This window comes from Ambystoma mexicanum, chromosome 14 (genome assembly GCF_040938575.1).
Source record: "Ambystoma mexicanum isolate Mex_15411 chromosome 14, UKY_AmexF1_1, whole genome shotgun sequence".
Taxonomy (NCBI): Eukaryota; Metazoa; Chordata; class Amphibia; order Caudata; family Ambystomatidae; genus Ambystoma; species Ambystoma mexicanum.
In genome coordinates, this window is record NC_090940.1 from 42,528,559 (window position 1) to 42,543,932 (window position 15,374).

The following is a 15,374-nucleotide window of genomic DNA, read 5'->3' on the forward strand; positions in this document are numbered from 1 at the left end:
ATCCCATTTGTGATCACGCTAAAGCTACCAACCAGCCCCTCAAACTCACAACCACCACAAAAAGAAACTGGAAAGTCATCAACGCGGGCAACCTAATAGAACAATTTGAGCTGACAAAAATCATCCGCAACCTAACTGGACAAAGCAGATCTAGACGGGAAAACAGACCTACTACATAAACGGATCGCTGACACAATCGAAAGCATATCCCCGGAAAAACTGTTTACCCCATCAACAAAAAGAGCATTGGCAAAATAGTTCACCCCACTACTAAGCACCATGAAAAAGAACAATAATAAGCCGGAACTAGAATGGAGGAAAGAATATGACTTGGGTAAGAAGACTCAGTTTCAAAGGCAAATCCGATCGTACAAAAAGTAAATTCAAAAGGCAAAGAAAAGGCACTGGGCCTCATTATGACTCTGCTGGTAGCTGTACCGGTAAGAACTGCACGGCTGCCGCCAGAGTATTTTTTTCCCTGGCACTGGGCAATTACTGGGGGTTTTCAGCCCTGGAAGACCCAGTAATTGCCCATTGCCAGGCGCCGGAAAAAATGACTCCCCATTCCCATTTGAGTCCCATAGGACTCAATGGGAATGGGGAGGACAGTAGCACCGGCACCATTCAGTATGGTGCCGGTGCTACCCTCAGTGTAACTTGTATTTTGCCGGTCTGGTAACAACGGTGCCGGTAGTTTACCGGCACTGTTATCGTACCGGCAAACTTGTAATGAGGCCCACTATGACGACAGAATTACCAAAGCCACCAATACGCAAAAACAAATGTTCAACATCATAAACGAAATGCGAAATCCACCAGGTTGCAACAACACTCCGATACCTTCACAGAAACTATGCAACGACCTAGCAGACCATTTCAAAAATAAAATCAACACATCTGACAAATCATACAAAACAGACCAACCAATCCTAACACACAACCAGCCAGATCCAAGAAGGAGACAGAGCATAAACTCCAAAACGTCCTGCAAATATCAGTGGAGACATTCGTCAAGCTGGTAAAAGATAGCAAGAAAACAGGCTCGCCCATGGACCCCTGCCCCCCAGACATCTACAAATCAATCCTCACAGAAGGAACGTCACTAGAATACTACAGAAATCTCTTGAATCTCTCGCTCGCAACAGGGACTGTACCACAATCCTTCAAATCAGCGTTTATTAAAAAAACACTCCTTAAGAACACAAGTGGCGATGTGGAAGACCTCTCCAACCCAGACCTATCTCAAACATCCCCTACCCGGCAAAACTCCTAGAAACCTATGTATACAAACTAACTCAAGAGCACGTAGAAAAACACCAGTTGCTGGACCAAGCACAAGTCGGCTTCAGACCCCACGAGAGGAACAGAATCGGCACTCCTATCCATCTGGGATGACCTAAAGACAAACACTGACTCGGACACAACCTCGGCCCTGATTCTGCTTGACCTCTCCACAGCATTCGACACAGTAAGCCACGACACCCTCATCAAGAGATTAGAAGAAATAGGTATAAGGGACTTAGCACTACTCTGGATAAAATCATTCCTAGCAAACAGAGCAGAGACTGTCCGGATAAAGCCCTTCAAATCTGCTCCACGAGCGAACGACTGCGGAGTACTACAAGGATCCTCACTATCACCACTGTACCTCTACATCTACCAGACTCTGCTAATCAAGATCTTCAAAAAAATACAATCTTACGTGCTACAACTACGCAGACTACACTCAAATCATCTACAAAATCGAATATACACAAGAAGAAAACATAACTCTAGGAGAATGGGCCTCATTATAACCCTGCCAGTCTGGTAACAATGGTGCCGGTAGGATTACCGGCACCGGTGTTACCGGACCAGCAGAGTACAAGTTTGCGGGCGGAACGGCACCCACCCGCAGACTTTGACGGTAGCACCGGAACCATTACGAGTAGTGCCGGTGCTACCGTCCTCCCCATTCTCATTGAGTCCAATGGGACTCGATGAAAATGGAGAGTTCCTTTTTTCTGGCGCCTGGCCAGAGGGACCCCCGGTTTCCCCATTGCCAGGCGCTGGGAAAAAATTACTCCGGCGGCAGCATTGCCGTTTTTACCGGCACAGCTACTGCCGGACTCATAATGAGGCCCAATGTCTCAAAGAAATGTACGAATGGATGAACGCCAACAACCTAAAAATCAAACCAGTAAAGACAGATATCATGATTATATCCAAAAACCAAGAGAACAACACCTACATTCCGTGGCCGATAGAATTGGGAACTGTGCCCACATCATCAAACGTGGTAAAAAATCTCTGAATCCTAATGGACAAGGCACTCCCTAGAATCACAAGTAAACACAATAATCAAGAAATGCTTCTTCCTCCTTCACTCAACAAAATGAATCCTACCATATCTGTCCTTCACCCACAAAACACCATCATGTCAAGAATCGACTACGCCAACAGCCTCTACCTCGGAATGCTGGAAGGCCTGCTGAAGAAACTGCAAAGCATCCAAAACGCAGCGGCTAGACTTCTCCTCAAACTATCTAGAATAGACCACATTATACCAGCGACCAGGGAGCAGAATTCCTACAAAAGAAAATAACCATCTACAAGCCGACGAGGCTACTTAGATCGACTCCTTAAATCAAGCAGCGAAATCCACCTGGAATCAAAGCCATCCGCTAGGAATAAACTTGGGGGCTCCTCTTTCTCCCACCTGGCGGCAAAAAACCTGGAACAACCTCCCAAAAGAAATAAGAAACAAAAAAGACCACATAAAATTCAGAATACTACTAAAAACCTGGCTCTTCAAGACCTCGGATCCAGACGGAAACAACTGAAACAATAAAACTGAAAATGCAGAGAGCCAGTTGAAAAAAAAAAAAAACACAACGGTACAATTAACACCAAGAACCAACAGAGAAGCGGACCACCCGCAAGAACTAAAGAGACAATGCAAGGATGAACCGACCCAGAGCGACTACCCAATCAGAACAGAACAATAGCTAACAAGGCTGACACGAACAACACACACAAATATCAACCTTCCCCACTACCAAGCACCCCCTGACAGACATGACAACTTTATCCCATGTGTAAACCACCAACCCAACGCAACTTTGCATCCACAATATCCAACTATTACCTCACGCTCACAAGACAACCATCTTCTAACCTACCCCTGCATATAAGCTAACCCGCCAGTCTAAACCAGACCACTAGTGCTACACTAAGAAACCCTCACCCAAGCTAGTAATTAGAAGATGGAATGCACTAGACTGACACACACGAAACCCTAGCAGACTTCCTGGAGGTGGACTGACATCCGAAACCACTAACCTGGCACACACAACAAAAATCAACAGAGACATAGGCCCTCATTATGAGTCCGGCGATAGCCGTGCCGGTAAAACCGACAGGCTGCCGCCGGATCCATAGGGATTTACCGGCTCCAGACTTGCCGGAATTACCAGGGCATTACAGCCCCGGTGATCCGGTAATTCCGGAGCCGGCATTCTGTAAATCCCCATTCCCATGGAGTCCCATAGGACTCCATGGGAATGGGGAAGTGGAAACACCGGCACCGTGTGGTAATGGTGCCGGTGTTTCTAAGTCCGTCTGCGGCCGGTGGCGTTACGCCCGCGAGGTCAGACCTGGCGGCTGTAACACCACACGGCCACAGAACTTGTAGTTAGCTGGTCCGGAAAACGATGCTGGTACGGTTTTACCGGCACAGTTAAATCCGGACCGGCTAACTTGTAATGAGGCTCATAGATATGGTGATTCCCTTGCGTCAATCTGGACATGGTGGCAAGGACTGGACTGAAACCACAGATAGAGCTATGGGTGTGGGCATAGGTCACAAGTATATAGATTCACGGTGAGCAGTTTGCATCAGGCACTGACTGGCATGTAAGGGCTGGCCTGAGAAACAACAAAGCTAGAATTGTGGAGACTGACTAGCACAACATATTGACAGAGAGGTGAGAGACAGCCTTGTGTCATGCTGAAACAAGATCACTATAAGGAAGAAATTCATCTAAACCTTGAAAGACACACAAAATGAATGTCCGTCTCTTAAGCCAACAATGCTAATAACCAACCCTACTAAAACCTCACCCCGCTCCATACACCTCTCAAACCCTAACTAAACACAACCATACCTCTTAAACCACAGCAACCCGCACACACTTCACTACACAGCAACAACAAACACACCACACAGAGCCTTCCACAACAACACCGACTGGAAACCACACCAAAAAGCTCAGCGAGCAGTGTTAACCGAACTGAAGCTGCCAACAGCACATCACAGATCCCTTGCTCTTTATTCAAACTTTGCCCTACTAAAGTACCCTAACCTACCCTCCTTTCTTTCAGATCCGCCACAGCGCCAGGGGACCACTACGGTGGTGATAGTGCGCTGTATAAATATCCTTTAACATTAACATTAAGTTGTCTCATGCTTCCCTATTGCTCAGAAAACTGCATTGGCTACCAGAATTAAGTTCCTGTGCCTAGTACATCGGGCCTCTTATGGCAAAGGTGCCAGGTATCTTCAGAACAAGTTTTGTGAATACAAACTGCCTCGAGTGTTGCACTCTGCGGACAGGTTTATTTTACTGTTGCTCATTTTCAAAAGAGTACGATGGGTGGCCAGGCCTTTTCAGTGTCAGTGCCGAAAATCTGTAATAGTCTTCCGTTGCTTTTCCTAGCAGCTGAGGGTTATCCAGCATTTAGGAAACTGTTAAACACGTTTGTGTTTCCATTAAGGAGCTAGCTCTCTGGCAGCACTTGGTGGATCGTCCTTTTTATACAATCCTTTGGTCACTCCTGTCTTTCTTGGTTGCTTAGCGCCAGGACGCCTTCCAGGTCTCAGTTGCGCCATATAGGTTCCTTACTACACCATAGTATCGCCATGTTCAACTACATTGGAGTGTTTTAAATAGTACAACATGGTTAAATGACTTAATGTGGAGCTGCACAACACAAGCTGATAAGTATGTAACTGCACTGCTCCCTTAGATAAATAGAAATAGACCATTCCTGTCCCCTTTTTCACCTTTAGCGACAGATGTCCCCACAGAGCAAAAACACCAAAGGTGGGAAGTGCTTGGAAGCAGCTGGGCAAGTGAATAGTCCCTCGTGTTCTAAAGTGCTTGGGGCATCTGGGAGGCCAGGGACAAGAGTTGGTGCCAGCCGTAACATTCTGTCCTGGAGAAGCCAGAGAAGGCTTCCGGAGCGAAGTCTGCTCCAAAGTGGTTGTTCTGATGAGCATGAAAGTTCTTCACCAAGTAAGTGATGTGGCCTCATTTTGTTCACGGCCTTCTAGAACAGCCAGGTGTCAACAGCAGATGCTGCCCAATGACCATGAAACCCTCGACTAATGCAGGTGGAGGACAGCATAAGCCTGGGACATAGGATGCCTCTTTGAGGATGAGCTCAGACTTGTGCTGGGATACCCACATCCCCTCCGCTACATACACACAGCGCTATACAAGCACACTCCATTAGTTAATGCATCTTTCTTTCACACGTCTGGATAGCTTAGTAGACTTGTGTGATGCAGAGCAAATAAAAGAAGATGGGAAGACTACAACACGCTTGCAGTAGAACACGGTTAGGATTTCAACAATTTGTCATGCAACTATGCAATTATTCTGCACAGCAATTACCTGCTTTGTGTGCTGCGGCAGCAGGACCACGGACATCATCATAAGACTGGCCATCCGTTAAAATGATGAGGAAGTTTTTGTTGTGTCCTTCCTTCAAGGGCCGGAAGAGGTTTCGAACTGTGAAAGTAATGGCATCTCCAGTGGCCGTGCCCCCACTCATGTAGCGGATGCCCCGCAGAGCTTTGTAGATGTCCTCCTTGGTGGTGAAGTCAGTCAGGCTAAATTCAGTGCGCTGGTCGTATGTGAACTGCACAGCACCAAACTTGGCCCCAATGTCTGAGATGTCGAAAGCCTTGGCGATATTGCCTATGAAGTCGAGCATCATCCGGAAGTTAATGTCGCCCACGCTGCTCGAGCCATCGATCAGGAAAGCAATGTTCACTGAGTTGTAGCAGGTCTTGCTGCAAAGCAGATGCTCATGAGCACAAATCTTCTGCACGAGGGGCTTTGCATACTTAGTGGTACCAAACCAGCTGGGCATGTGGTGGGAGAAGAAACCATTGTTTCGGCAGACAGCCTGTTCAAAATACAATAAAAAGACTTCAAAATATTATCTTGGTATTGGCGACTGTTAATTGAGGTCCACTCTGAATTGCACTGCTCAGAAATGCTGGAACATAAGTGAGGATTAGACGGGTTGTATACAATGTGCTCATATGTTAAAAGTGAAATAAAAACAAGAGAAAAACTAGGAAATTACTCAGACCTTCAATTCTCTGCTATTAGTAACAACCTGCAACTTCCCTGGAAACTGCTTCTGAAAGGTTCTCCTGCATGTACGACCTGCATCATGGAATCTTCATGCTATTAGCAGAGAAGGTTCTATCATGTAGGGTCCACATTCTCTACTCGGCCTCCTCTGGCTCTGGTAGTTCAGCTGTACAGTTTAGTGCTGATATTCACATAACTTGCTCCATGATCTTCACATTCATATCTGGTATCTCTCTGCTCTAGTGGATGACTCTTTACATCCAATGCATTGAGCCGCCTGCCCCTTTAGTGGGGACGATTGGGGTTATTATCTGCCACCCTACCCCGTTTCCATAGACTTGAAGGAGACCGTTGTCAAAGGATTCCTCGAGCTGTCATTGCTATCTGTAGCCTAAAGATGAACAGTGCTGTTGTGCAATAGGGGTGTGCTTTGCAACACTTGATGTTCTTTATTGATGAAGATTCTGGGAAGATGGCACTGCATGCAATGTTTATCTCTTGTTCTATATAGTGCCCCCTTTCCGAACCCCCCAGCAGCAGTCCCGCACCGTAGCAGGGCTGCCACTTCAGCCTTGTGTCTCCCAGTGCAGACTGGTGCGAGAAAGGCAGGTAAGGATTTTAGCATTCACTGCTTTCATCCAATACGCTGAATTATTTTCTAGAACCGTCTGCCTTATTTGAATGCTAAATAAACTAGCTTCATTGTTCCGGTCATGATTTTTGGAGGGCTTCCATCACTAAGTGTATCCTAAATGAACCCCAGCTGCACTCGCTGCCTGGTTGTTAAAGTATAAGTACTCGGGTAATTACACCCAAGTGTGGGTCTTCTGAGCATATGCAAGAGGCGGTTCAGACACACACACACCTCACACCCACTCCAACTCTCACCGTCAGCAGCTCTCCCGAATTTGGTCAGCGGGTCTTCAACTAAAGAGGGGTTTGCAACCTGTGGCTCTCCACATGTTTTGGACTACAACTACATATCCCTCATCATTGACTATGCTGGCTTGAGGTGATGGAAGTTGTATACCAAAATATCTGAAGAGCCACATATTGCAGAGCCGTGACCTAGAGGAACCCCTCCCTTGACAACCTAGGGCAAACCACACCACCTCACTGGCAGCTTCAGCTGGTCTCCATCGAAATACCTACTCCATGTGGTCAAAATTTAAATCAAGATGCTCATTTAAGCCACCAGTGTCTTTTTTCTGCACATTAGTACAACAGCCAACTCTCCAGTAATCAGGCTGCTGGGTTATTCAATATTTAGCAGCACCATAAGCAGCATGCGCATCGGGGGTCGCGCCTGAGACCTGCCATCAGCCTGCCTGATGATGCAGTCACTGCGAGCTGGTTCTAATTAACCCTTTGTTCCCGGAACCTTCAATCAAATACAGCTTGTGCATGTGGGGTCCCATCTAGATCATCCTCTCAGGTGAACTGCACCAGCAAGCGGACCATGGGCCCCTGTTGCTGGCAGGCTTCTACTGTAAGCAAAGTAAGTTGCAGCCCTTATCCAGAGTGCAGGGCACTATGGTCTGCCGACCACTGAGTTCATCGATCCTGCTGGGTAGACTCCTCTGGTTATAGCTACTTTGTATTGTATTTTTGGATGGACCAGCATTTAAAGAAGGATTCCTACATCATTAACCATCTTGCTTCTGACTTGGAAGGAATAAAGAGCATCTTATTCCCGGACCAGTGCGTCACCTAGCTCCTGCACAGATTCCTGGATCAGTGCTTCACCTTGCTCCTGCACAGATTCCTGTACCAGTGCTTCACCTAGCTCCTGCACAGATTCCTGGACCAGTGCTTCACCTAGCTCCTGTACAGATTCCTGGACCAGTGCTTCACTTAGCTCCTGCACAGATTCCTGGACCAGTGCTTCACCTAGCTCCTGCACAGATTCCTGGACCAGTGCTTCATCTAGCTCCTGCACAGATTCCTGGACCAGTGCTTCACCTTGCTCCTTCACAGATTCCTGTACCAGTGCTTCACCTGGCTCCTGCACAGATTCCTGGACCAGTGCTTCACCTAGCTCCTGCACAGATTCCTGGACCAGTGTTTCACCTAGCTCCTGCACAGATTCCTGGACCAGTGCTTCACCTTGCTCCTGCAGATTCTGGTGCCAGTGCTCCACCTAGCTCCTGCACAGATTCCTGGACCAGTGCTTCACCTAGCTCCTGTACAGAGTCCTGGACCAGTGCTTCACCTAGCTCCTACACAGATTCCTGGACCAGTGCTTCGCCTAGCTCCTGTATAGATTCCTGGACCAGTGCTTCACCTAGCTCCTGCATAGATTCCTGGACCAGTGCTTCACCTAGCTCCTGCACAGATTTATGGACCAGTGCTTCAACTAGCTCCTGCACAGATTCCTGGACCAGTGCTTCACCTAGCTCCTGCACAAATTCCTGGACCGGTGCTTCACCTAGCTCCTGCCCAGATTCCTGGACCAGCAATTCATATAGCTCCTGCACAGATTCCTGGACCAGCGCTTCACATAACTCCTGCACAGATTTACTCCATGTGCGGTCTATGATACAATCTATTTTCATTCCTGGTAGGTGATTACAATCAAATCATTATGCAGAACAGAATACAGAGGTGAACTGTTCATTTCAGAATGTTAAATGGAGACGTTGAAATTTTAACCCGTTAGTGGGTCCTGGACGGTTTCCTATCTAAGAACGTAACATTGCAACCTTTGAAGAAAAGGCTACCAGAAACCAGTGGATCATTAAAACATTACGGATTTACAATTTGTCTAATGGTGAATCTTACTGAAAGACACTGTACCTTAATGAGGGTGGCATTGTTGCAAGGCACCTCAACATCTACTTATATAACACCTTATCATGGGACCAGACTTCCACTCAGAGCCCTACCTCTTCTAAAATGTGGTTATAATTTGTCTATCTGTTCATGACAGTTTTGGAAACAAGGTGCAAGTTGCTCATGTTGCAGCCATTTTACCTCCGATATCAGTCCTGAGGCTATTCGAATGCATATATATTGTTCATGATTATAAACACTTTAATGTTAGAGTGTTATTAAAAATCAAATGAGAACCAAGCCTAGTGTGTATTATTTATTTAGTAAATCAGACATATAACCCTTTCATCACATACATATTTGACAAATATAAAGATCTGTGGCCATTCAATTTTCCCAAAATGCTCTTTGGTGATATGCAAATGAGCTAGACTCTCTATGGTGCTATTTGTCCCCTTTAAGTGACTCAGGGGGGCATTTCAAAAGATTACAACAGGAGTATACTATACTGTCTATTCTGTAATGATAATTTTCTATCAGAAAATAATTTATAGTTATCTGTGCATTTGAGAATGTGCTGTGCTCAGTAAGACAAGTGTAATGAGCATATTATGACTAAAACATACACTGAAAGTGATAATTATAAATTAGCAGTATAACAGGTTTACAGTGTTAGTACACTTAAATCATTTATTTAGCTGCACATACAAACCTTTTATCTCTCAAAATGCCCTTCCTTCTTGGAACGGGTTGCGCTCAGATTAAAATAATTTTCTGTGTCTTCTAACATCAAGGCAATGTTTAATTTCACGTGCTGGACACTTTTTGATTGCTTGTGCTGTTAAAGCACATTTGATACATTATGCGTAAACCAAAAGGTTACTCAACATATTGACAACGGTACTCTTGGTCCATAGTCCTCTTTATTACATATTTATGTGGATGTCCCATGGAACAGTGACAGGACTGAAGCCTGTTGCTTAGAAGTGAAATGGATTTTCTAGAACGCAAAGCTCTGCTCAGGACCTCCTCTGTGCATCAAACCATCAGTCCCTTTATCCGACAGAATTGGACACTTTTTAAATGGGGCATGTGAGAGGGCTTTGGAGCAAAAGAGACTATAGACTAAGAGTATTATTGTCACTACAGCAAGTAACTTTTTAATACTTTACGTCCCTTCGCCTTCACTCTTAAGGGCGATTCCAAAGCATCTCCACTCTGCTGCCAGTGGACATGTAAACCCTCAGGCAGGGTCTTATTTCACGCCTTGTAGGCCTCGATAATGGCAGAAACGAGCCAGAGAACAGCAGTGGACTTTGATGGTGGTAAGCAATAGCCCTGACTTAGTTCATCTGAGTGAACATTCTCTATCGCGTCGAGTGTCACGAGCCACCCTCTTAGACCTTCTATGAAAATTGTTAGGAGAGGCTGTGCGGGGCAGAAGAAGGAAGAAGTTACTTACCTGTAACTGTTGTTCTCCAGCATGGGTCTGGCATGGATTCACATGCTCATGAATATTCCCCGTCGTCAGGCCGGGAATCCTCGGTAAATAAAAAAACATTTTCAGTTTCGTTTCTGAACTGTCTTTCTACTAGTAACCAATCACTGGTCTCTGGGTCATACTGCCCCCAGCCAATGACTGCCCTCTACCTAAGCCCCTCTCCTCTGGCAGCCACCTTCAGATTTGGTAGTACGTAAAGTGGCAGTAGGGCCAAGAGAAGAGCCGCAGAGGGGTAGGCGGGAGGGTTCGCATGTGAATCCATGCCAGGCCCATGCTGGAGAACAACAGTTACAGGTAAGTAACTTGTTCCTTCTCCAGCATGGGGTGTGGCATGGATTCACATGCTCATAAATACAAGAATACATAGCAGTACACACATGCACAACCACGGGAGGTGGCGAGGCTCAACATTAAGCATTTCAACAACTCAACATTAACCATCTCTTAACTCCTCACCAGGCTCACCTTCAGGCAAACAGGTTGCGCAGCACTGCCTGGCCGACTCTGGATTCCTCCCTGGAATTCCGGTCGACGCAGTACAATCTCGTGAAGGTGTGCGTCGACCTCTATGTAGCAGCCCTGCAGATGTCCAGCAGGGGCACACCAGACAGGAACGCCGTGGTAGCAGCAATCGCTCTGGTTGAATTGGCTCTCGGATAGCCGGGCAACAGTCGGTTTGCCAACCGGTGACAGTGCATGATGCAGCCGAAGAGCCATCTGGAAATGGAAGCCTTCGAGAGAGCCTTCCCTTGGTTCACAGGTCCAAAGTTCAGAAACAGCTATGATGTCTTCCGAAAATCTTTGTGCGGTCCACGTAGAACTTCAGCGCTCTAGCCACATCCAGCGAGTGCAAAGTCCTCTCAGCCGGCGACGAAGGCGACAGGAAGAAAACAGGTAACACCAAGGGCTCGTTGAGATGGAAGTTCGACGACACCTTGGGCATGAAGGAGGGGTGCGTCCTCAGCACCACCCTCGTCTCGTGGAATGTCAGGTATGGAGGTTTACAGGAGAGGGCCTGAATCTCTCCCATTCGTCGTGCAGAGGTGATGGCCACAAGAAACACTGTCTTCCACGACAGGAACTTCAACGGTGCCGAATGCAGAGGCTCGAATGGTGGCCCCATGAGCCTGGTCAGCACCACGTTGAGCTCCCACGCTGGGGCCGCAGCCTTCACCGGCGGGAACGTTCGGAACAGTCCTTACATGAACTTCTTCACCAGGCGATGAGACCATAGAGATGACTGCCCCGGAGTTCTGGTGTAGCGGGAGATAGCCGCCAGATGAATCTTGATGGAGGCATGCGCCAGCCCCGTCTTGGCCAGCGATAGCAAGTACGGCAGCACTTGAGGGGCCGTAATCCGCAGAGGATTAATCTTCTGTTCACAGCGCCAGACAGAGAACCTCTTCCATTTGTGTCCATAGCACTTGAGAGTCGAGGATGCCCTGGCCTTTGCAAGTACCTCCTTGCAGTCCGCCGGGATATCGTACCCTTCGAACTCTAGTGCTGCAGGAGCCAGGCCTGCAGGTTCAGCGATCCTGGGTCGTGATGGAGGATGGCGCCTCCTTCCCTGGTGAGAAGATCTGCGTCTGTCGGTAGATAGACCGGGGGGGGGGGGTGCTGACAAGTCCAGAAGGTCCCGAAACCAGATCTGCCTTGGCCATGCCGGTGCGACGAGGATCATCCTGCACCGGGACCGTCTGAGTTGACTGATGAGTCACAGCAGCAACGGCAATGGGGGGAACGCATACCGGAATAGGCTGTCCCAAGGGAATGAGAAGTCATCGCCCATGCTCCCCGGCTGGGGAAACCTGCTGGCGAACCTCCGGCACTTGGCATTCGTCGCCGTCGCAAATAGGTCGATCTGGGGATTGCCCCATCGTCGGAATAGGAGATCCACTTGATCCTGCTGCAGTTCCCACTCATGGCACGAGCACAGCTCCCTGCTGAGTGAGTCGGCGATGGTGTTCTTTATTCCTGCCAGATGGAAGGGTACCAGGAGCATCCCTTGGGCGACGGCCCAGTGCCACAGATCCTGCGCTTCCTTGGATAGGGCTGGGGATCTGGTGCCCCCCTGCTTCCGGATGTAGAACATCGTGGTGGTGTTGTCGGTGAAGACCCTTACCACTTTGCCCTTGAGGGACGGAAGGAACGACCTGAGAGCCCAGAACACTGCTCGGAGCTCCAGGACATTGATGTGTAGTGACCTCTCTGCCGGGAGCCAAAGGCCTTTTGCGTGGAGATCTCCGGTGCGCGCCCCCCATCCCTCCAGGGAGGCGTCCGTTGTCACCGTCTCCTGATGTGCCGGGGTCTGGAAGTCCATGCCTGCCGCTAGATGCATGCGGGTGCCCCACCACCGGATCGCTTGGCGGAAAGTTTTGTTGAGTGAGATCCTGTCTTCGAAGCTGCCCGCTGCCGTAGATGCACGAGGAGATCATTCCGAGTAGGGACTTGATGGATCTCACCCTCGCCACGTCCATGGTCAACAGCCGTTGTACCTTTCCCAGGATGGCCTTCGTCCTTTCCTCCGACGGCGAAGCCAATCATGCTACTGTGTCGAGTCTGGCTCCCAGGAACAGGGCGTCTTGCGACAGTACCAAGTGGGATTTCATGAAGTTGATCGAGAATCCCAGATTTGTGAGCAGTTGGACTGTCTTCGCTGTGTGATTGACGGCGAGTTCCCTTGACTTTGCTCGGATGAGCCAATCGTCCAGGTAGGGGTAGATGTGGATCCCCTGCAGGCACAGCCGCGCCGCCACTGGTGCTAGGCACTTGGTGAACACCCTGGGCACCGACTTCAATCCAAAGGGAAGGGCCTTGAACTGATAGTGTCGCCCTTGGACCACAAATCGTAGGAATTTTCAATGTCCTTTTAGAATGGGGATGTGGAAGTAGGCATCCTCCAATTCCAGCGACGATAGGAAGTCACCTTCCTCCAGCTGTCCCAGCACGTGCTGGAGGGTGACCATCTGGAATTTCTGGGACTTGATGTACTTGTTTAGACGACGAAGGTCCAGGATGGGTCGCCAACCGCCGTCTTCTTCCGGACGAGGAAGCACCGTGAGTACACTCCGGAGCCTCTTTGGGACAAGTTTGATGGCTCCCTTTCTTAGCATCGCTCGTACCTCCAGTAGCAGTTGAGGGACGTGGCATTCCTTCCTGGCCACGGGTGGAATACAGGGCCACCTTTTTTGAAATTCCAGAGTGTGCCCGCGGGCCAGGGCATCCAGCACCCAACGGTCAGTGGAGATGGACTCCCACTCGCTGACGAATTTCACCAACCGGCCTACAACCGGGGTGCTCGGGTGTGGGTCCAACGACGCGGCCGGTTCAATCCTGTTTCGTCGCAGCCTTGCCGCCTTGGTCTCTTTGGTGACGACAACGGGATCATCCGGTCTTGCCGTGTCCTCTGTAGGCTTCCTGCGACAAGGAGCGGGCCGCTTGGCGGTACGACAAGGAACCGCCGCCGAATCCTTTTGAGGCACCTTGCTTGCCTCTGGAGTTCTGAAAGGATGGCCGTCGTTGTTGAAGAACTCCCAAGGCCCGAGCCATCTCGGTGTCCGCCTTGATGGCCTGCAGTGACTCGTCCACTGTCTTGCCGAACAGGTTGTTCCTGTCGAAGGACATGTCCAGAACCCTGGTCTGCATGTCCTGGCGGAAATCGGTGGCCTTGAGCCCACCGCGTCGTTGAAGGCAAACGCTGTTGCCCATCTGGCGAAACCCAGTGTTGGCGATGTCCGTGGCCACTGTTATGGCGTGGTCCGAGACCACCTCGCCTTCCTGTAGGATTTCCAGGGCTTCAGCCCTCTTGTCGTCCGGGAGGAAGTCCAGGAGCGGAGAGATCTTGAACCACAGCTCCCTGTCGTAGCATGCAACTATCGCGACAGCTTTGGCCGCTTTAATCGTCGTTGTCGCCGACGAGATGACCCGTCGTCCCATGGCGTCCAGCTTCTACCCCTCGCCGTCTGGGGGGGGGGATGTAGAAGTTGAGGCCGGTGCTCCCGCCGATTTCTTCTTGGCCGCCGCGGAGACCACTGAATCCGGGGACGGCTGTACTCTGAAACACATAGGGGCAGAGTCTGGGACCCGGTACTTCTTCTCGTACCAGTCTCTCTTAGCTGGAGCGTGGCCGGGTTCTTCAGGAATGCCCGCCCCTCGTCCCAGATGTTGTCCAGTAATGGGACAGAGGACAGTCTTCCTCTTGGCCTCCTGTTGTTGGTAGAGGAAGCCCTCCTTCTGTTCTTCAGGGCAGATCTGGAAGAGCTCAGATGCCCTGGCGATCATGGCGTGGAAGGAGCCAATTTCGTCAAGGGGGGTGGGGGAGAGGATGTGGCCCGGCCCAGGGAGGTGGTGATGGGAGGTCCATCCCACCGTCACCACCGTCGTCGTCCATCCCCGCCGTTCCCGTCTCATCCCTCGGAGGAGGGGATGGGGGTGAAGGCTGGAAGGGGGGAGGAGGATGGACTTGTCTGCGCTTGTTAGGTGGGCTCCCCGACGGTCCAGGCTGTGTCCTTATGTCCGTACACAGGGCCTGTATAGCCATCAAGATAGCTCCTGAATTGTCCCCTGGTACGGGTACTGGCTGCAATGGGGCCGACGGCTGGGGCGTGGGGCCCTCCGCGGCCATATATTCCTCGTCGGCTCCCCCGTTGCTCTCTTCATTGGCCTCGTCGGGATCCTTCCCGTGGGCCCTAGATTCGTCGGACTTCCTGTCCAGCATCCCTTGGGCGCTACCC

General features: G+C 49.6%; 1 protein-coding gene across 2 annotated transcripts in view; it reads right to left on the reverse strand.

Annotated features, from left to right (window-relative positions):
* COCH (cochlin) overlaps positions 1–15,374 on the reverse strand; it is a 188,633-nt gene that overhangs the window by 14,388 nt on the left and 158,871 nt on the right. For both annotated transcript variants that reach the window (XM_069638494.1, XM_069638496.1), the window contains exon 11: positions 5,658–6,174. In XM_069638494.1, the coding sequence (XP_069494595.1) occupies positions 5,658–6,174 (517 nt within the window). The remainder of the gene's footprint in view (positions 1–5,657; positions 6,175–15,374) is intronic.